Source organism: Schistocerca nitens, chromosome 1 (genome assembly GCF_023898315.1).
Source record: "Schistocerca nitens isolate TAMUIC-IGC-003100 chromosome 1, iqSchNite1.1, whole genome shotgun sequence".
In the NCBI taxonomy this organism is placed as follows: Eukaryota; Metazoa; Arthropoda; class Insecta; order Orthoptera; family Acrididae; genus Schistocerca; species Schistocerca nitens.
Genome location: NC_064614.1, coordinates 450072791 through 450095502, shown reverse-complemented (window position 1 = coordinate 450095502; position 22712 = coordinate 450072791). Strand labels below are relative to the sequence as shown.

General features: G+C 43.2%; 1 protein-coding gene across 5 annotated transcripts in view; it reads right to left on the bottom strand.

Annotated features, from left to right (window-relative positions):
- LOC126251534 (thymocyte selection-associated high mobility group box protein TOX-like) overlaps positions 1–22712 on the bottom strand; it is a 488002-nt gene that overhangs the window by 56726 nt on the left and 408564 nt on the right. For all 5 annotated transcript variants that reach the window (XM_049952058.1, XM_049952043.1, XM_049952074.1 and 2 more), the window contains one exon: positions 14357–14563. In XM_049952058.1, coding sequence (XP_049808015.1) covers positions 14357–14563 — 207 coding nt within the window. The remainder of the gene's footprint in view (positions 1–14356; positions 14564–22712) is intronic.

Below are 22712 nucleotides of genomic sequence, written 5' to 3'. Positions count from 1 at the left end.
CTTTCACGGGCTATCCACTGGGCCATCTTACCACTAAATCTGAGGGAGGTGCAATGGAAGGTTTCCTTTTGAGAAAGTTTACGAGGACCGATATTTGCGACTGACTGCAAAAGACTGCGCTGCCACCAACGTGCACGTCGTGAAAGGGCAGAAAAGACAAGATAAGAGAAATCAGGGCTTGCATGGCATATATAGGCAGTCGTTTTTTCCTCGCTCCGTTTATGAGTGGAAGTGGTACAGGAATGGGAACGACGGTTGGACAAAAATAAGGAAACTCCGCGAGAAGTGTATGCTTGTACATAAATGCAGATGGTGGCCAAGCCTGCAAGGTTGTATTTGACCACGAACGGCACTTGCGCAATGTCTTCGGTACGTAGCGAATCAGAATTGTGTTCTGCATAGTTGTGAGTGCATTATGTCGCAGGTAAGTGAATTCAAGCATGGGCAATTCGTTGGTGGGCATAAAGTGGGTGCTTCCGTAACCAAGGCAGCTGAAGTGTTTGCTGTTTCAAGAGGCGCCGTATCGAAGATTTATACCGCATATAGCGAAAGCCGGAAAACATCATCTACTAAGTCGCAACACGGAGGAAAATGTGTGTTGAGTTGTGAAAGACAATCAGGGAAGAGGATTGTGGCGAAAAATAACAGGACAACAGCTACAAAGAAAATTCCACAAGCAGGGAATTACAAGGCGAGCTGGGATTCCAAAAACACTCATTAGTGATGTAAATAGCGTAACAGGAAAACGTGGTGTCGCTGCTATAAAACATGGACCGTGGAGCAGCAGAAGAATATTATTTTTATCGGATGAGCCTTGTTTCACACTGTTCCCAGCTTCTGACCGAGTTTACGTCCCAGGAGTGAAACATGGCCGTGGCTCGGTGATGACTCGGGCAGCCATATTATTGTATTATATGGGACGCACTGTTATTCTACAATGTCACATTACTGCGGAGGATTAGGTGACCACACTGATTGATCAGATCTATCCCATGGTACAATTCTGTGTTCCAAGGTGACAGGGCCCCTGTCACAGCGTCCAGGACTGGTTTCGAGAGCACGAGGATGAATTATCGGTATCTCCCCTGGCCACCAGTCACTATATCTCAGTATTACTGAGCCTTTGTCTGGTCTGGAGAGAAGGGTGAGTGATCGCTGATCACTATCCACCTCCGTAATCGTTACCTGAACTTGCCAATATTTTGCACAAAGACTGGTAGCAGATTCCCTTAAAAACCGTACAGGACCTGTATTTACCCATTCCGAGACTACTGGAAGCCGCTTTGAATGCCATCGGGTTACCTACACTGTATTGGGTATGGTAATGTGTTGGTATTTTCATATCTTTGTCCAACCCCTCTATGTGTGTGGACGGATGCTTAATTGTCGTCTTTCTACCTTCAAGTTTAACGTCTCTTGTTATTAATTCCACAAATATTCTCCATGCAATATCTGAGAACAGTAGAAACAGTACAGAAGAATGTATTCCCTTGGTAGCTATGTTAACAAAGAGAACAAGCAGTCTACTTTCCAACGAAGGGACGTCGTTTTGGCATTCGTGTAACCAATTTGGCTTACCCAAATGTAAGATCTTTGTAGTTTTCCTAAATTTCCGGTGAAAATCGTTTGATTTTATGAGTAGGGTAAAAACTTCCCGTTTTTGCATTTAATGAGTAAAGATCGTGATACCTTGAGAAGCCTACTCTACTTCTTTGTGAGATTAAAAGTCGTTATAGTCCTCTTGCGGCACATCATATATTATTCGTACATCTACATCTCGACGTTTCACCATTTCTGCAAACGTGTTGGAAGTAATTTTGTAAACATTGACGGCAGTTTCCGCGTATTAAAATAAAATGCATAGGAACCTAAGATCGAAAATGTCTTCGTATTTTAATGAGTGATGGGAGATCATTTAACAAATTTCTCTAGTTAGAAAATCACAAGAAACGTTCAGACATCCTTGCAATTACTTCTACGTGCATTCGTCGGATCATGGCTGTCGCACATTAGCAAACACGTCCGAACGATGTCGAATTGTGTCGCACAGTTTGGTGTCGATCTTCTACATAAATCAATTGTTTTAGGTGGCCTCATAGGTAAACAAAAGGGCTGATACCGGGGAAAATGCACGCCATGGAACTGGTCCAACACTGTCTATCTATCAGTCATGGTAAATGTCACCCATGCATCTCGAATAGTGAGAGTGAACTGTGTTGCTTATTTGCTGTTGCACTACATGTAGCAAGTCCAGAAGAGTATTAGAAATAAGATCATTTGCAGGCAGTACCTGTAAGATGTGCTGGGAGATTGCATAGATTTATCACACCGTCAACAAAAATTCCAGCTCCCACATTAATCTTCAACTGGTTATGTATACCCTGAACTGTATCCTGAAGATTGTCACCCACTCGTGAAAGTTGTAGGGATACCTGTGCGTATTTAGAAGCAAGCAGTGAAATTTTGAACACTTGATATGAGTTTGTCACAGGAGAAATGTGTAACGTTTTCTTTCTTTAAAACAACTCAAAAACGAAGGCTTATCGAGCACATATTTGCAGCGACATTGTATCTTCTCGTAGTTTGAGGTATAAACCCCCCGCCCAGAAAAGTTTATAATTATCCCGTTTGCCGCCCTCCGTAGTGCCAGGTTCATGTCGTCAAGAAGTTATATTACAATTTATTATCTTAGAACTACGAGCGAGATAAGAATATAAATGAAATATAAAGTCAGATGAGCTAAGTAAATGATAATATCTACAAGATGACAAAAGTTTCATCGCTGGTGTGCTAGTTACGTGGCCAAGTAGCCACGAGCCAAATTAAGTAAATTAAAGAAAGTAATTTCTTGCGGAAATAGTTTGTGCTTCCGCGTTGTTTATGTTTCCGAACTAAAAAGTTGTTTTTTAGCACGTCTTAACTTTAAATAAAAAAACATAGCTTCACCCCTTTAATGTTTCCTACTGTCTGTGTAACTCAAGAGTATACGTTATTTTCTCCACGGAAAAATATTTTTGAATGTTTGGGGAACCAATGTTATAAAGCATTTAGAGTAGAATAGGGTCAGCAAAACTTCTTCAGTAGTTACGAATTACTCTTCGCCGTGTTTGGAGTGCTTCAGTCACTGAAATACGAACTGGCTGTAGGCGTTCGGTACTACTGTTCCCAATAACGTATTCTGCTGAAATGATAGTAACAATAAATTAGTTATCAGTCTGAAGGATGATGTACTTGGCAAGACCAAGCTGGAGATGTAAAGCCCTCACATTCCTCCTAACTGTGAACCATTTCGCTCTGCTGGGAGGGGGGCCAGCAGTTTTAACGCGGCGTTTGTGTGGAACTTAACTTTCTTCAGCAGTAGTAGGCAAGTGGTGTCCTATGCTCAGTGCTTCAGGCAAGCGGATATTCAACGAGAAAGGACGAGGCAATTTCTTATACTATTCGTGGGACATCAGTGACTATGCTCGAAAACACATAAAGTAATAATCTGGTGTCTTCTGCATTCATTGGATCCAAAGGAAATATTCAGGCAGGTTCATACATGGTGTGTGTGTGTGTGTGTGTGTGTGTGTGTGTGTGTGTTTGTAGGGGAGAAGCGAGAGGCTGAGAATTTATTTTACTAGGAGGTCTTATCCCGCAAAATAATACGCAGATGTCTTGAAATTCCCTTGTGAATTGTGGCCGTAAGTGTACAAACAATGCCACAAAATGAATCCGCTTTGTCAAACAGGAATGCGGTTTCAAACCGGTTCTGCCTTTTTTGCGAACTACCTACTCCTATGTTCCGGTCGCACAGCGTGGGAAACAACTGCATGCATGTAAGAGTGGACGATGTGAAGGCGTGACGGGGGAGGGGGGGGGGGGAGACACAGCCAGAGGATAAAATAAGTATGCAGGATCTTCACCGAGTAGTGCAAACGTCACTGGATGAACAAGAGTGGTCATCAGCATTGGAGTTCGTGAGTATCTTCCCCGATTACTGCGGGAGGAGGCAGAGTTGAGGAGTAAGGTAACAACTACAGCACGAAAGTTATTTTCTTGTATCAGTTTTGTGCAGTTTGTGGCACAGAAAGCAGAATCACCACTGCAGTGACAGAAAGCTCCTTACTAACAGACTATTCTCACAGCAGCAATTTTTGCGGCTAGCGGAGATACCGAGAAAACAAGCAAAGGACGACTGCATAGCTGTAACATTTGTGCATAAGATATATAGACGCGTACTGACAAATGTGAGTCAAAATGTGAAAGTTCTGAGCAAGAAAATGCACGGAGTTCAACGTTCTAAGTAAATAAATAATGACAGCAAGAAATGGACGGAAAGTCTATTGTGAAATACGACTAAAACAATTTTACTGAGATTACTTCATATGATGGCCGAAGATAAAGATCAAGGAACAAGTACTGACCAAGGAGTAGGAAAGAAAAGCGATGGAAATCAATTGGATTTCAATTCCGTGTGACAAAGAACTTTCTGAACTAACTGTTGCGAGCAGTTACGAAGAGTTTTACCGAACAAAGGTACGATTGAAACAAAAGTATTTGGGTTTTGTAGATTACGTGCTCGCTAACGCCGAAAATCGGGCATACTAATGTAGTAATTTAACTCATCTGTAGACCACTTTTGCAAGGATATTAATTACGTTATGGTATTATTACTTAAGAAGAACAAAATTAATGTGATTCATGTAAACAGGCATTTACTTACAGGTTTAGTTTGACAAGGATGGTAGTCGGAGTGTACGCAGGACAATGATGTATAATTCCAGAGCGGCGCATATTAGCTCAGTCAACGAAGATCAGAAAAGGTCGAAAACAGGAAAAAATTATGTGGCTGTAAATTTTTGTATAGTAGGAGGGAGTGTCATAAACAACGTACTAAAAATCCCGACCGGTGTGGTGTAAGTATGGGGGTAGTGACGGAGCGTTTGAAAGTCACTTTTTTGTGTTTTTATATAAATAACTCGAAAACTGCGGCTTCTAGCGAAAACATTTCCCAAAGCTAAGTTAAACTGCATTAACTTACCTGCAAAAAAGGTCCTATTCATTATTTCACTAGGATTAACAGTTTCCACGTTACAGGGAGTGGAAAAATCGCAGATTATTAAAAATAGTATTTTAATGGTATATAATTAATCTGTATTGTTAAGTGAAGTGGGTTAAGAACAAGTATTAAAAGTATGCAGCACATCTAAGTGCAGCAGATTGTATTAATAGATTGATAGATGAATTTTGTTCGTAATTCTGCAAACTGAAGACCCACTCCCTCTACCCCACTACGTCACAAGAAGTAGCTACAGGGTATTTCACAAAGTTATACTGAACACAGCTCACCTTATGAACCACTGGCGGCACAATGCGCAGACACTATACGGAATACATATACAGGGTGTTACAAAAAGGTACGGCCAAACTTTCAGGAAACATTCCTCACACACAAATAAAGAAAAGATGTTATGTGGACATGTGTCCGGAAACGCTTAATTTCCATGTTAGAGCTCATTTTAGTTTCGTCAGTATGTACTGTACTTCCTCGATTCTGACGATCAAATTGTAAATTTTCACAATCAACATGTGTGGGCTGACGAGAATCCGCATGCAATTGTGCAATCACGTCATCAACACAGATTTTCTGTGAACGTTGGGGCAGGCATTGTTGGTGATGTCTTGATTGGGCCCCATGTTCATCCACCTACGCTCAATGGAACACGTTATCATGACTTCATACAGGATACTCTACCTGTGCTGCTAGAACATGTGCCTTTACAAGTACGACACAACATGTGGTTCATGCACGATGGAGCTACTGCATATTTCAGTCGAAGTGTTCGTACGCTTCTCAACAACAGATTCGGTGACTGATGGATTGGTAGAGGCGGACCAATTCCATGGCCTCCACGCTCTCCTGACCTCAACCCTCTTGACTTTCATTTACGGGGGCGGGCATTTGAAAGCTCTTGTCTACGCAACCCCAGTACCAAATGTAGAGACTCTTCGTGCTCGTATTGTGGACGGCTGTGATACAATATGCCATTCTCCAGGGCTACATCAGCGCATCAGGGATTCCATGCGACGGAGGGTGGATGCATGTATCCTCGCTAACGGAGGACATTTTGAACATTTCCTGTAACAAAGTGTTTGGAGTCACGCTGGTACGTTCTGTTGCTGTGTGTTTCCATTCCATGATTAATGTGATTTGGAGAGAAGTAATAAAATGAGCTCTAACATGGAAAGTAAGCGTTTCCGGACACATGTCCACATAACATATTTTCTTTCTTTGTGTGTGAGGAATGTTTCCTGAAAGTTTGGCCGTACCTTTTTGTAACACCCTGTATAAGTTACTAATAATATTAAGGCAAGAAATGCCTACGGACAGAATCTACGTAAATCTCTGAACACTGTTTATACTGCTAGAGAGGAAACTGACTGATAGTTGTCCTATGCGGTGGTTGTAGCATTCTTCCGGGGAAAGGCGAGTTCCCGAACAAAGAGCACCACTCGCTTTTTAGTTTACAGACAGACTAAACCTCCCCAGCATTTCCTGTCCAGTTCTTTTATGTGAGTAGAAAAAATAATTTCAATGAGGTCTTGTTTAAATAATGTACCTATTTTGATTTTGCAGTTGTTAAGTGACTTTTATTTAAAACACTTTCCTATAAACAATTTATACGTGTGATGTTGTCAGTGACCTGTTAGTGTTGGTGGAAAAGGAATTGGATTGGTAATGTGGCACCTTGCTTCTGTTTATCGGTTCATTGACAGCCTATTGTAAATCAGTGTAACCGCGTTATAGTCGTCTGGCGGTGAATTAATGAATGACTAGAAAGTTACTGCATTTCTCTCACCATTAATTGCGTTTCTTGCAGACTGATCTCCTACATTAAGGAATTACTGATACATGTAGAGCAGGTTGCGCAGAATGGAGCCGCTAACCTCATAACAGCAGTATATCTTGTGAGGTATCTGTGAAGTGTCGTATGGAATGGGACTGATCAGGTACGAGTCTAGAACAGAAATCTGCTGTAAAGCATTGCTTGACTTAAGTTCAAATACGCTAAGTTTCATAACACCAAGGTGACGTAAATCTTTTGCAGCCAATTAAAGCCTCTGGGACTCTTTAGGTGCCGGTCGGTGTGGACGAGCGGTTCTAGGCGCTACAGTCTGGAACCGCAGGACCGCTACGGTCGCAGGTTCGAATCCTGCCTCGGGCATGGATGTGTGTGCTGTCCTTAGGTTAGTTAGGTTTAAGTAGTTCTAAGTTCTAGGGAACTGATGACCTCAGAAGTTATGTCCCATAGTGCTCAGAGCCATTTGAATCAGAAAATGCGGGTAAACAATAACACTAAATTCCAAGACTTTTTAAACGTATTATAATCCTATCGAGTCGAGTAATTTATTGTAAAATGGAATCAATCTTGATTCTGTGCAATACTTCAACCAGTGGTACTATTATTCCAAGTTTAATGGTTGTAATGTAGAAATCGTTTCTGCAGATTCACTCTAACGTGTTCTCGTTATTGTTTCGTCCTTCTAGTTATTAGTTTCTTCATGTTGTGACATTCGCTATAAAGAAACTCATTTAAAGAGATTTCAAAGAACATTTTTCGGCCTGTCTCTCCTTTTATTAATATTTTTCAAGAGCGTTTCCCCTCTCACACATTGTTTAATATTTCTATTGATTAATTTTACCATTTTTCCGGTTTAAAGAAGTTCAAATATGTACAGTCACCTTTCACAGGATTGAGTTTACTTTTGAAAATTTGTGAAAGCAAGGCCTGCACGTAACATTCTCTTAATATCATGCCCATGGCTCTCCTTGTAGTATATACTTCAGGTGTAAAGCTTGTGAGTAAGTCCTTCAGGTATAAAGCAATGTGTAAACTGGAGAAGAGCTAGTGCCAGTCGCGAAATAACACTGCCAGTGTTTCGAGACTTAGTACTTTGAGGGAGATTTTAAAAAGGTTATGCTACGTGTTTGGATCTTAATAATTGGCAAAGACAAATTTAAAACGTAAACTGAGTCATTCAAACTGATTTTTAATGAAATGGGGGCAATGGCTAGTGTAACTGATAATCAGTAGCGATCATCTTACTCTGAACAAATACGAGCAAAGAACGGATCAAAACGAAGATGGGGAAAAAATGTGGAATGGTTTATTCCAGAATTAAACTTTCACTCTTTTGCGAGGCGTGCGCTATTTTTGAACCTCTGATGCAGATTGAAACTGTGTATCGGACGGGGACACAAATTCATAAGTTCGTCTTTCGCGGGCACTGCTTTTACGCGACTGAGCCATCCGGGCGCAACTCATCATCCGCCCTCGTAATATTTGTTCTGCCTACTAACCATACTTCATGGAAGCACTCCTGCATACACTGATGGACTAGTACTCCTGGAAGAAAGGGTATCGCGCAGGAATACGTTAGCTAAATTTTGCTCATATTAAGCTGCTTTCGTGGTCTTGACAAGTTCTGTTAAGTATACGTTGTAGTCACTGGTACTTGTCACTCTTCACTAAACTTGCTGTTAGCAATAGGCCAGAAATGGACATCTATGCTTCCTGTAGAATAGGCTGCAGGAAGCGCTTCGTGATTCGAAGGGGAGCAGCATCTGTTTTACAGGCCATTTCAGCTACTCTCTGGATGGTTGCTACGGCCTTTGTTCTAAGTCGTTTCGGATGTCGCGCGCATAGTACTGTAACTGGAGACAACCGGCTAAAATTTCATTTCGGATAGAATTACTTAATGGGAGCGAGCAACCGTCTGGAAAAGTGTCGTAAATGGGCCACTCCGTAGTTTCAACACCGGGCCAATACTGCGTTGGAAAATTCATCAGACGACTCGCTTTACTGCAACGATTGATGAATGGTTGAAGCCTGGGTAGGAATGTGTACTCCATTTTACTCGAGTTTGCTGTCATCTGCTAATCACAGCTGTCGTCAACTAGTCAAATTTCAAGCAAGGAATCATTTTCAGAGGCATTATTAGAAAATACTATATTACGATCATTTAGACATGTTAATTATTTCTCCATATATATATTATTCTTATGTAATTGTTAGTTCTGAAACAACACTTTTACTACCCCAAAAAACCTTCGTCTTTTGCATCCTGAGTCCAGTTGTTTCAACTGCTTTTCTGTTACATGTATAAACTGGGAAAAATTGTTGGACCAGCCAAAATATCCACGTCAGCTTTACTTACGAAGTCATTCGTACTCTTTCATGTATGACACAGTGTAGACCCGTAACACTGTTTTTTCAGGATTAGCGATTTTATTTGAAGCTGGGTTTCATCACTATAATGTTTTCATTATTCGTCACTAGATCGTTTTTCTTTCGCTCTAATCGTGAAAATGAAGAGGTGCGAAAATAATTCGTACTATAATCAGCCTCACTGTGTATGGAAAAGTGTTTGTGTAGACGTAGTAGACACGGACATGCGCAAGGCGTAGATCATCCTTCGAAGGTGTCAGCGATAGCTTATAGGTTGCATGACAGAAGCCATATGAGAAAAGTTGATTCAGATTCGGCATGGATATGTCTTAAGTACGGCGATCACAATAGCTGATGTGGATAAGGCGTTATGCACAACACAAAACTGCCATTCTGGAATAAATACACTCATTCAGCTGACATGGCCTCTAGAATTTACATTTGAAGACTAGCTGGAGAAGTATCTCGACCGAGATACGTATCCTCTTACGTGTCAAGCAGGGAGAAATGCCACGTCGTGATGCACGGTAGGAAGAAAAAGGCACAAGTACAGCGCCATCGACCATTCAACGCGGGAAATTACTGAACAGCTGCGTGATGAAACACACTGCGCCTACTCGAAGTTGGCCCGCAAGGAGCGCGGCCCATTGATATTTAAATTAGAGTGTAAAACTGGGATTACGACTGAGGATCAGCTCTATTGGATCCAAGAGGCAGCGGCGCGGTTGTCAGGTCTCTGGCGTGCCCGTTCCCCCACTCACCGTGACAACTGCGCAGCTCCGCCAGATAGATCCCGCCGGCTAACAATGTGAGATGTCTCCCAGAGACTACCTGCGCTGTAAACAAATGTACGTCTCCGGCTTTCGTGCATCACTTCCATTTAGTTGGCCTGTACTTCGTATTTCTTCGAAAGTAAACTGAAGGAACATGTATCTCAAGCAACATCGCTAAAGCAGGCTTGGAGCACCCACTATCTGCTATCTCAGTATGCTCCTTTCTTTGATATTGTAACATATTTCATGGTAATGCCTACCCGCATTACATATTTCTTCGGTTGATCATCCATGGGCAGGTATTAAAGCATCTGATGTTGCATACGGTTTAGAATGGAATCCCGTTACTGGATGTAAAAGCTGAATTTGTTAATGTTATAAAAGAAAGATAATAAAAATGTAAGAACAAAATAATGTTTATGGCAAACTCCGCTAAACGTATCTCTAACAAACTGACTGAATAGTGCAGTGGAGAACGCGGGTGAACCATTGAGGAGCTGAGGATGACAAAACATAAATAATTTCATTATGTCAGGGGAGGTTGCAAAAGGGAAAGAAATAATACCGCTGCAGCGAGAAAAAACATTGTTATGGAAGTCCTTGCATTATGTGTTGATACTGAGTGATAAAAAACACAGGAAAATAATATGTACACAGAAGCTAATGCAGACGCAAAGACAAACAAGAAGATCGAAATATGAGAGGCAAAATTTGATTGAAAGTTATCCTGAAAAAGATATAAAAAGGGGAGAGATTTTGCTAAAAACACCGACATAATGAAATCCTGAGAGAGTATTAAATATCAAGTACAGATATAAAGAATTAGTATAATTTTAATGGAATATACATTCGCGGATACGCAAGTGCTCATTGAGACATACATTATGAGACTATACACTGAAGGGAATGAATGATGTGAATGAGTATTAGCCTCCTTGTTCGATATGATTACATTCCATTCGCCAATGTTGTGACGTGATGTATTACTGTGTTGACCTTAGCTCGTGTACTGGTCGTCTTAGTGAAGGGCGTATGATGAACCAGGCATGACATCTCTGGAAAACTAACTGCGACCGGATCATAAGATTCAACAGCATTGTGCACTTCGTCTAAGTATCTTCTCCCCTCCCCCTCCCCCTGCCATCGTGTCATCGGTGTACCGCGTGTACCTAATGTCATCGGTGTACCGCGTGTACCTAAATTCGAGCACAAATGTCACCAGGAGCTACTGTGGTTGTCAACGTGTGTAAATGACAAAGATCGTTGGCGACTAGCCCAACTTGTAACAACAGATGGATGGGCGGCGGCCATCACTTGCCATTTCAGTGTAAGGGCATCATCTCAGCAGCCATACAGTCTTCTCGTTATGGAGTTCAAAAGCCGTTCACCTACACACAGATTGATATGGCCACAGGACTACTTTCATTGAATGCTCTTATATAGACGAAGATAACAGCGCAGTTTGGTTTCCCCTCTTGGGGAATTATATCGTTTCATGAAATAAAAAACTTGGTAGGCTTACCATGGGTCCTCTCTGGTGTAATGTATACAGTAATTTGCTGACACATTATGCCCACCTGTTTGTTCACCAACAACATCCTGATGGAAGTCCGTATGTTGACACCATCATATGTTCGACTGGTACCAATACAGTTAGTGTCGAACAGGTAAGATATCCTTCGGTTAAAAGTGCACCGTCACATTGGTATGAGTCACTAACTGTCCCCAAAGTATATCAACGTCTTCGCACTAACGACGGCTGCTTCTTTCACACCCCGCGTTCGAGACCTAAGTGTTTCGCGGTAAACAAATGACTATTTTACAAACCACAAACTAAAAAATTTCGGTCGCTTTGCAAACATATGCACTGCATCATTGCTGCTGAAATACAAGTTAGATTTCACAGAAATTCATTTCTCCTGCATAATACACGCGTTGGAGAAGGCAGTATCAAACTAGTGCAAGTAGAATGCAGCCAGAACAATGCTGAAAGTATCAAAAGTTAAACATAACATTTTCTGGTGCGAGGTTGACTGACTTAGTGGACAGAGAAATTACTTCGAAATGGCCGCAACGAATTCTAAACGTCGTTCTCCTGCTATCGTACATTCGCTTGTGGTTTCTTTGCAAACAGATGTAGAGTAGAACTCATAACTCGGTTGTTCAGGATAAATTCAGAGACACAAAAGGGAATATAAGTCCGACCGTCAATCAGTTTGGCGTGGTATGACTTCCACTCTACTGCATTTGAAGCATGTGTTTACTGTTTGGCGTGGCCCTGCCACAATTTAGTAGCGCACTGTTCATCTTCTGGTGCTCAGTAGGCCAAGGAAGGAAGTTTAAGGTTTAAACTTGCGATGACAAAGAGATCATTAGAGATGAAGCACAATCTCGGATCGGACTAAGTTGGCGCAAGAGATACGCTGCAGTTTTTCTGAAGAGATGGTCCTGACATTCGCCTGAAGGGATTTATGCCGACGACAGTAAACTAGAATCAGAAGACTGGAGTAGGAATTTGAACTGTGCTCCACCGCATGTGAGCATTTTACTAACGATTGATATACCTCAGTTGGTTCCACACTCAGTATGTGTAGATTACAACGTACGACTTTATGCACATGCAACTGTACAGGGCTCAGGGATTATGACTTCACTTTCAGTTTGTTATGAAGAGAAATAGACCGCTGTTTTGTTGAAGAAATAATCTTACTAGTGACTAGAATAGATCAGCCTAATGTACAGGGTGTCCAGTTTCAAAACGCTGTAGAAAGAGAACCACTGCTCAGAATGACGTCAAATTTGAACAACATATTACAGACGCTGCGAAAAAATTGATCAATCGATGGCACTGTAAGCATCAGAAGGTGCAAACCAACAGATGCGCGCCACTTTGGGTCCGAGACATCCAATATGACTGTCTCCATGAACAGTCGCGCGCTACTGGTAAAGCTCTTGTACGAGGACGGTGACTGTGCACCAGTTGCCCTGCAGAAGTTCCGTACACTCAAGAGTATGGAAAAAGAGCCTGCAAAAAATTATTGCTTAATTCGAAAAGACAGCTCTTTTGAAGTACAGTGTGGCAGAGGGAGGAAAGCAGTTGATCCGACGTCTGTCGAAGATGTGGCCACAGCACTGCAGGAGGGGTCGAACGGTGGTTGCAGACATGCAGTGCACGAGGAAATACCGGAGCGTTGAACATGCCTTCGAGCACGGTGCGTAAAAACCTACGAAATATCCAGCCTTGCTATCTACACAAATGCACCCATGTTCTTGAGGAGTTGCTTCCAGCTGACTTTCCGGCAAGACAAATTTTTGATCCGGAATTGCCTGCTCGCATGGAAGTGGAAAATGAATGGCCCTGGAACCTTCTGTACACGAATCCCTTTTTCAGTTGCAAGGACATGTCAACACGCCGAATTGCAGAATATGGGCAACGGAAAATCCGAACGCAGATCAACCAGTGCCACTTTAATGTGCAAACTGGACTGTGTGGCGCGGATTGACGGCATCGTTTATCGTAGGGCTGTATTTTTTCGGGGAGATGAGCCCCGCATGTCCTGTTACCTGTACCATCACTGGTAAACGCTATGAGAGTCTTTTGCGCACTAACGTCATTCCAACCCTTCAACAAAGTGGATGTGTGGGTAGGATCATTTGTGTCCGAGATGGCGCTGCAACGCACATTGTAAGCCAGCGAAGCGGCTGCTGCAAAGGCACTCCGAAAATGACAGTATCATCAGTCGTTATTTCCCTACAGCCTCGCCGTTCGTTCGGGTAATTTTGCTGTTTATGCGGTTTTTGGCCCCAGGACAATTAAAAACCGATGTCATTTTGCTTTTTATGCTGTTTTCGGCCTCAGGACAATAGAAAATCGATTTTCCCTTCCGATGTGGTACGACTTTGCCGTGATATGCGACAACTGTTGACTGCCGAACTTGTGCAGTCGCACACATTGAATGGAACAAATGGTGCAATGTGGAACTCAAAACACAGCCGTCGTATAGCGATTCATCTGTCGTTTGTAGTCGATCCCATTAATGCTACGACGCTTACAGCGCCATTTATTGATAAAATTTTCGTTATTTTTTATTTTGTTCTATGACCTTCCCCCCCCCCCCCCCCCCTCGCCCCCTGTGTCAGTAATATGTTGTTCGAATTTGACGTCACTATGAGCAGTGGTTCTCTTTCTACAGCGTTTTGTAACTGGAACTTTAGTTATGGACACCATTTATTTCCAGTGTCTTAAAACTGGGCACAGCAGTATAGTTTCACTGTCTCCAAAACGGAAATTATACGCCTCTGCTTAATACAAAGTACATATCACCACTTGATGCGGCATTGACTTCCCTGTGCCGGGCTGTCGAGACTCACGTGCGGCTGCTGGTAGCTGCTCATGTGGTGCTGTTGTTGCTGCTGCTGCTGCGGCTGTTGTTGCTGTTGTTGCTGCGGCTGCTGCTGCTGCTGTTGTTGCTGCTGTTGCGGAGGCGGCTGCTGTTGCTGCTGCTGGCCGTGCTGCTGGTGTGGGTTGATGGGTGGGATGTCGAACTCCTCGTCCCCGAAGCTCGGAGTGTGAAAAGTCTGAAATCACAACCGTCCAGCTAATGACGATGTAATCCTTTACAAGGTTAAAATCCTACGACCCTAACTAACAACAGCCCAAATATTGCACTCACATATTCCAGTTTATAGATTAATGCCAACAAAGTTTCACTGTCTACAATCATCTTCGCAGACACGCAGTACTATAAAACTAAAAGTGGCCATACTGTGCCGCCCATTAGAAAGACTATCAGCACAGCGGGTACAAACACTGGGAGAGAACAACCGTCAATTCAAAGACTGGTTTGAAGAGCACAAAGCTTTACCTGGTATGACTATACCGGGGCTTGTATTCTTTTGTCTGTGAGCTATCTCGTTCGACTAACATAACACTCAATCGAGAGGTGTCGCGTAACATATTATTAAAAGCCATATCAGTAGTTGTGGTCACTAATGTATGTTAGTGGGATGGCGCTCTACACGTAAACACTTTGTATGAGTGTCGGCGATGGCAGGCATTTTCACCAGACTGTGAGGTAGCGTACAGGGTTGGCGTATCAACCTTTCTGAATGTGTTTCATTGGTAGAGCATGGGACATTACTGGAATAGTCATCTGCTAGGTGGGGAGATGGAGTTCATCTCTCCCCTTGATGGTACTCGAGAGGCGTTAGATCTTTGTCGGCTGTGATTTCAATCTCCCCATTGCTTTTATCTCCAGGAGAATCCATGATAACACAAAAAAACTACAAAAGCGCTCGTCACAGTCACAGTCACTGGACTCGCATTCGGGAGGACGACGGTTCAATCCCGCGTCCGGCCATCCTGATTTAGGTTTTCCGTGATTTCCCTAAATCGCTCCAGGCAAATGCCGGGATGGTTCCTTTGAAAGGGCACGGCCGACTTCCTTCCCCATCCTTCCCTAATCCGATGAGACCGATGACCTCGCTGTCTGGTCTCCTTCCCCAAACAACCCAACCCAACAGTCATCCAAAGGGGTCAGAGACTCGCTTAATAAACTCAGCCAAAGAAATATGAGAAACTCTAAGTTACGTAATATGTCAAATGAAAACCAATGAAAATGGACCACAGATTTAGCTTCGAACGAATAAAGAGATTCTACGTTATTTCCAAGGACATCTGCGACTCGAAAATCTAGCGATATAGAAATATGCAATATGTTAAACGCTTTTAACTTGACAATTAGTGAACATGAGAACAAGTTAGGTCCAGTAAAAGTTCTTGCAAATACAGGAGATATTTTATTTGGTTGGCGAAACGAGAAAATATAAAAATGTAGCAAATAAAGCAGTCAATAGGGAAAAGAGACATCTAAAAAGTGAGACTGACAGAATGACAAAAATGGCAGAGCAGGAACGGCTAGACGAGAAATTCGAATGTTTTGAGGCACGCTTGACAACGAGATGGATGACTACCGCGTATAGGAGCTTTAAAGTGACCTGTGGAGAAAAGATAAGTAGCTGCATGAATATCAAGAGGTCAGATGGCAAACCAGTTCTAAGCAAAGAGGTGATAACTGAAAGGTGGAAGGAATACGTAGAGGGGCTGTGCAAAGCAAATGAAAGGGATGACAATGTAATTAAACATGAAGAGGAAGTAGATAAAGGTGAGATTTGAGATATGATACTACGAAGAATTTGACGGAGAACGCAATCAAGACACTTGGAGTAGACGTCATTTCCTCAGAATTACTGAGATGTGTGAGACGCAGTCAAGAAAAAACTATTCCATTTGGTGTGCATTTGGTGTGCGGAATACCCTCAGGCTTCAAGAAGAACGTTATAATTAATATTACAAAGAGGGCTGGAGCTGACAAGTGTGAATATTACAGAACAATGCTGACCGTGCAGCTTACCGAAGTAGACAGACTGAATAAAGGCAAACACACATACTGTGTATGCGATTCAACGTAGTCGAAACAGAAGTCAGTGACATAATCACTGAAATACGGAGGTACTCGGGATAGGAAAGATTTACAGCCCCCTATTAGATTCCTTGTGTTGCTGTACGCATAGTCTAATTAAAACAAATATACCGATTTGATTATACGAGTAAATTCTCTAACTAACTTACTACAAATGATTGGGATTGGATAAATTTTTTCTAAGGCGCTGCAGTCATGGACTGTGCGGCTGGTCCCGGCGGAAGTTCGAGTCCTCCCTCGGGCATGGGTGTGTGTGTTTGTCCTTAGAATAATTTAGCTTAAGTAGTGTGTAAGCTTAGGGACTGATGACCTTAGCAGTTCAGTCCCATAAGACTTCACACATATTTGAACATTTATTGGATAAATTTGTCACTTGAAAATATGGATGTGAATATTTCATATCTTTTCCATATGACTGGATACTTTGCGAACAAGTACAAGGCGAAAAGTACAAAGGCGGAACAGTGAGAAGAGTAGGTGTAAGGGGGGAATCCTATTACGAATGTCTACAAAGACCTACAGTTTCCACCTAAAACGGGATACAGCCTTTACAGTTTCTTCTCTCCCTCTCCCGTCATATAGGTGAATATAATATCAGACGCCACACCAAATTTGATACGGGTCCGAGACGTACTGAGTCATTAAGCCATACACATATATCGCCACAAGTATCGTAGCGATTTTGTTTTGCATGTTGGTATTCAGGTTGCTACGGATTTATTTTCTGAACTGCTATTTTTTTATTTGTAATTCACTGTTGCTATTTGAGTTTCATATTATCATTTTGTCATTTGTAGATTGTGAGTGGAGCTATGGACGCTAGAAAATGCAATACTAATTGGAGAAATCGGAACGTTTCCGGCATATTTTACTGTTTGAGTTGAATAGGGGGTGACAGCAGGCGGAGGCAGCGAGAAACATTGGTGCCATGTATGAGGTTAATGACGCTGGCCAGAGTACGGCAAGAAAATGGCTTTCTCGTTTTAAGGAGGATCGTTTTCACACTGGTGACTCTCCACGTTCAGGAAGACCTTCAGGCTTTGATGAAGATCGTTTAAACACTTTAATCCGCAATGATCCGCTTCACTGTACTCGAGAACTGGCAAATGTGATGAACTGTGATCATTTCACCATCCTGCGACATTTGCATGCAATGGCGAAAGTTCAATAATCGGGTGTATGGGTTCGGCATGCTCTAAGCCAAAATCACAAGAACCAGAGGATGGCCATACGTACGTCTCTGCTTGCTCATCATCAATTGGCTCTTGAACAACATGGACCATTCCTATCCCGCATCGCTACTGGTGACGGAAAACGGTGTCTTTGTGGTAACATAAGGAAAAGAAGGAATGGCTGACCAGAACAAAGCAGCAACTACCCGAACAGAGATCTGCGCTCATCCCCAAAGGTTAATGTTATGCATCTGGTGGATCAGCGACGGTATGGTGTACTACAGATTGCTTCCCCGAGGTGTAATGTCAATAAGTGATACGTCTTGAGCCGGCCGTTGTGGCCAAGCAGTTCTAGATGCTTCAGTCCGGAACCGCTCGACTGCTACGGTCGCAGGTTCGAATCCTGCCTCGGGCATGGATGTGTGTGATGTCCTTAGGTTAGTTAGGTTTAAGTAGTTCTAAGTCTAGTGAACTGATGACCTCATATGCTAAGTCCCATAGTGCTCAGAGCCATTTTAGCCATTTGATTTGTCTTGCAGACGCAATCGAAGAACAACAATCAGGAAGACTGCGTGAATCTATGCTACTCCACGATAACGCCCTCTCTCATCTGTTAGACTGACAAAAAGAAACACTGTAGGCCCTACAGGAGCTCGGCTGGGAGGTCATTCCGCTCCCATCGTATTCACTTGATCTTGCGCCCCCAGATTTTCACCTTTTCCGCTCTCTATCAAACAACCTTCAACGAACTTCCTTTGTGGATGAAAATGCGTCCCGAACAAGACTCGCCGAGTTCTTCGCTTCAAAAGCGCATGATTTCCACAGTCGTGGAATCGGAAAGTTACATCAGAGTTGGCAGCTTGTTGTAAAGAATGAAGGAGAATATTTATTGACGTCTAAAGTCTCTGTTATGAGTGCCTGTTGCGTTTATTACACTTACGGAAAAACGCTATGAACTTATGCACCAACACTATGCATTGTCTTGTTGCAACTACTAAAAAGAAAAGGGAAAAGCTGTGTAACAACCGGACGTAAATACAGCTGTGAAGTGGCAAGGTAATGATGTTTCTTATGTCACAATGTGAAATGACTTTCAACCTCCCAAGTGATTTAGTTACAGCACTGCGGTATTGCGGTATCCGTCCGGCTACAGAAACATAGCAATTCAACATGGTGTCCTGACCAGGAAAAAAAGCACCGGCAGGGAACAAATTATGTGACTATGGCTTTCGGTGAAATTCAGGTTAAAATGCATAGAAGTCCAGCAATACTCATTTTTTGAACGTTGTAATGTACGACAGCCCCTGCGGAACATGACTTCAGAGATATTTTATATGTGATGTAAAGAAATTAGCAGAAAGCTCTCCTTGACTGACTATAAATATCACTTTTCATATTCTACAACTTGTTGGGTTATGAAACAGGCCCCATTCGCGACACTCGAGGAGACAGTCCCTGGCACATAAATATCTGAATTGCAATTTCTTTTCATCGCAAGCAATTTGCATCAACGTCTCCTCGCTAAATGCGCCTACTATTTATACGCATGCTCAGATAAAACAAGTCGTTAGCTACTGAATAGCCGCCATTCAGTTAATAGCTTGTCCGCGATGACAGCCAGCCAGAGACAAAGATGTGTTGCGGCCTTTTCTCCAGCGCAGCACGGCAGAGGCATTCTGCACGCCGCTACACGCGTCCCCGGCTCGTCAATACGGGGTAAAGCAGAAGCACCGTTAACAAAAGGAGCCCCCTGGCAGCCTAGCAGAAACAGACTCCATGTCGCTCCAAACTACTGAACTTAATTCAACCTAAAGCAGCCAGCAGGCGGGCATTATTCAGATTATCCACTTTCGCTGGTCGCAGAGAAATCCCAGCCATGTTCCGCAGCGAAATAAAATCTTCGCAATTCCGCCAAAATTGGGAACGGAAAAAAGGGCGCCACATAAGATACAATGGTAACACGTGTCATTCTGTTTTATCCTCACTGCTCCTTTTAACATTACGGAAGGCGATAGCCCGGCTTTACGTCCCTTTTTAGGGCCACCTCCCCTCCTTTTCTGGAGGAAAATCTCCCTTAAAACAGAAATAAGAGGGTGGTGCCGGCTCTATAGAAAACGAGAAAAAGTTTATATTGCCCATTCGTCTCGCAATTTCAATACTTCAGCTAACCCCCCCCCCCACCCCCCACCCCCTTTGGGCATCGATCGATTCCTTCCTCAGTACTAATTCACCGAAAGCAGGGCGCACAGAACAGTAAATTACGTATTGAATTGCAAACATTTGCCCTCGTCTAGTTTACGTTTACGAATGTTACTTCCGCTCGTGACTCTAGAACAGCTGAAAAGAAACGATAACGAAACTCGGAAACAGACGTCATTCCGGAAGGCGACATTTAGCTTGTGCCCTCCCACACCATAGCGTTTGCAGCACCTCTTTCTACGAAGCTGTCGAAAAATGAACACACCGGTATTCACGGCTTTTAAATGTATGGTTACTTTTTTGGCCATATTTTGCTAAACGAAATATTTGCAAATTCGGTTGAGAAATTATTACTGTAAAAGCACTTGTGAGAAAGATGTTGCGTTGAAGTGCACAGTCTATCTTTAAAATATGTATCACACATCCGTCGGAGGACTACTGATGTAAAAGTCCGAGGGCACACTGAAGGAGAACATAGTCAGATTGGTAACTTCATTTACCTCGAGCGAGGTGGTTCAGAGCTTGTAAAACAGGACTCTTATTCGGGAGCGACGTGTTTCCGTTCGGCCGTCATAATTTTGACTTTCCGCGGTTTCCCTGCGTCACTTGAGGGGAATTCTTGGGTGATTCCTTAAACATGACCAAAACGGATTTCCCGCCACGTCTTCCTTCAATCAGAGCGCGCGCGTTTGTGTGTGTGTGTGTGTGTGTGTGTGTGTGTGCGCGTCTTTAATAACCCCTACGTCAACAGGATGTTGAAATTTAACCTCTCTACCTTACTTTTCTTTCCCTTTTATTCCAGTTGGTCAGACTTCTCTCACAGCATCATGCGAACCAAGAAAGCCACAGCGTTACTGCTGTGTTTGACATCGGCCCAGGGCATGACGCTAGTCGTATGCAAACATTGCTGGAAACCTTAGCCGTCCTGGCTGTACAGAGACTAGGGGCACTGGAGGCGACAGGGATGGTGCTGACGTCTTTCAAAAAATCACCTCGTCTGCCGCATCAGGAGTGAAGGCGCTCCAGCACGTCACGCCACGTGTCCCTCCTACCGCGATTCCTGTTGTTGATTTTCCTGGCAGAGGAGAGGAAGAGAGCCATTTGTTAATATAGACGCGCAAGTGCTTCTGACTGAAAGTACACAGAGCTTGTCAAGAGCACATTCGAACCACACGTGAATCCATCATGTGGGGACCTCATACAATGGCAGCCCTAGTAGTCTATGCATACACGACGCGAGCTACGTATGCAGCATTTTTATCAACTCGCTGAAGGACATTGAGAGTCAGATGTTTCCGTGGAGCTCCCCAGAATACCAGGAATGCCAACTTCGCCTATCTAGTAACTATGGTCGGCGTGGAGATAGGAGCCGGGATCCAGTTGTAATTCTGTTTCCGTCACCGAGGAGGGATCTTATAGTAACTACCATGCCTCGACCGGCGGTTAATTTTCCAAAAAAACACTCCATTCCACAACGCACTGATACGCCAGTCTACAACGCACTGATTCGACTTAAGAGCAGTATGGAGCGAACTAGAGTGTAGAAAATTTCCTGCCTTTATCTGTTACCTGGCCCAAATTATACGCTCTCCACAAGAGCAACTATGGCTCCCACGAATCAGTTCAACGTACCAGTTAGATACACCTGTTGAGTTTATTATCGAGCTGTTACGTCAAACGAAACGTCCGACTATACTCCTTTAGTTTTATTTTACTTGTGATATATTGCCGTGTTCAAGTCAACCTTTGGACTGAGGAAAGCTTTACACTGATGTGACACAAGTCATGGGGTAGCGATATGCACATATAAAGATAGCGGTAGTGTCGTGTACACAAGGTATAAAAGGGCAGTGCACTGGCGAAGCTGTCATTTGTACCCAGGTGATTTATGCGAAATGGTTTTCCACGTGGTTATGGCCGCACGACAGGATTTAACAGACTTTGAACGCGGAATGATAGTTGGAGCTGGTTGCTTGGGACATTCCACTTCGGAAATAGTTACGAAATTAAATATTCCGAGACCCACAGTATCACGGGTGTGCCAAGAATACCAAATTTCGGGCATTACCTCTCACCACGGACAACGCAGTGGCCGAAGGCCTTCTCTTAACGACCGAGAGCAGCGGCGTTTGCTTCGAGTTGTCAGTGGTAATAGACAAGTAACATTGTGTGAAGTAACTGGGGCGTTCGGCGAACGCATCCCTTTGGACAGTGCGGCAAAATTACAACTGTAAACTCGCCTGGTCAGATGAGTACCTATTTCTGTTGGTAAGAGCTGATGATAGGGTTGACGTGTGGCGCAGACCCCATGAAGTCATGGACCCAAGTTAACAACAAGCCACTGAACCGATCATCAACTGAAAATTGTTATGGTCGGGTGCTTGGAGACCATTTGTAGTGACCTCGTGTTCCCAAACAATGATGAAATTTTTTATGAATGACAATGCGCTATGTCACCGGATCACAATTATTCGCGATTGGTTTGAAGAATATTCTGGACATTTCGAGCGAATGATTTGTTACCCAGATCGCCACATGAATCCCATCGAACATTTCTTGGACATAACCGAGAGATCAGTTCGTGCACAAAATCCTGGACGGCTATGCAGGCAGCGTGACTCAATATTTCTGTAGGGGACTTCCAATTATTTCTTGAGTCCCTGCCACGTCAAGTTGCATGGCTTTTGTCAAAAAAAATGGTTCAAATGGCTCTGAGCACTATGGGACTTAACATCTGTGGTCATCAGTCCCCTAGAACTTATAACTACTTAAACCTAACTAACCTAACCACACACATCCATGCCCGAGGCAGGATTCGAACCTGCGACCGTAGCGGTCACGCGGTTCCAGACTGAAGCGCCTAGAACCGCACGG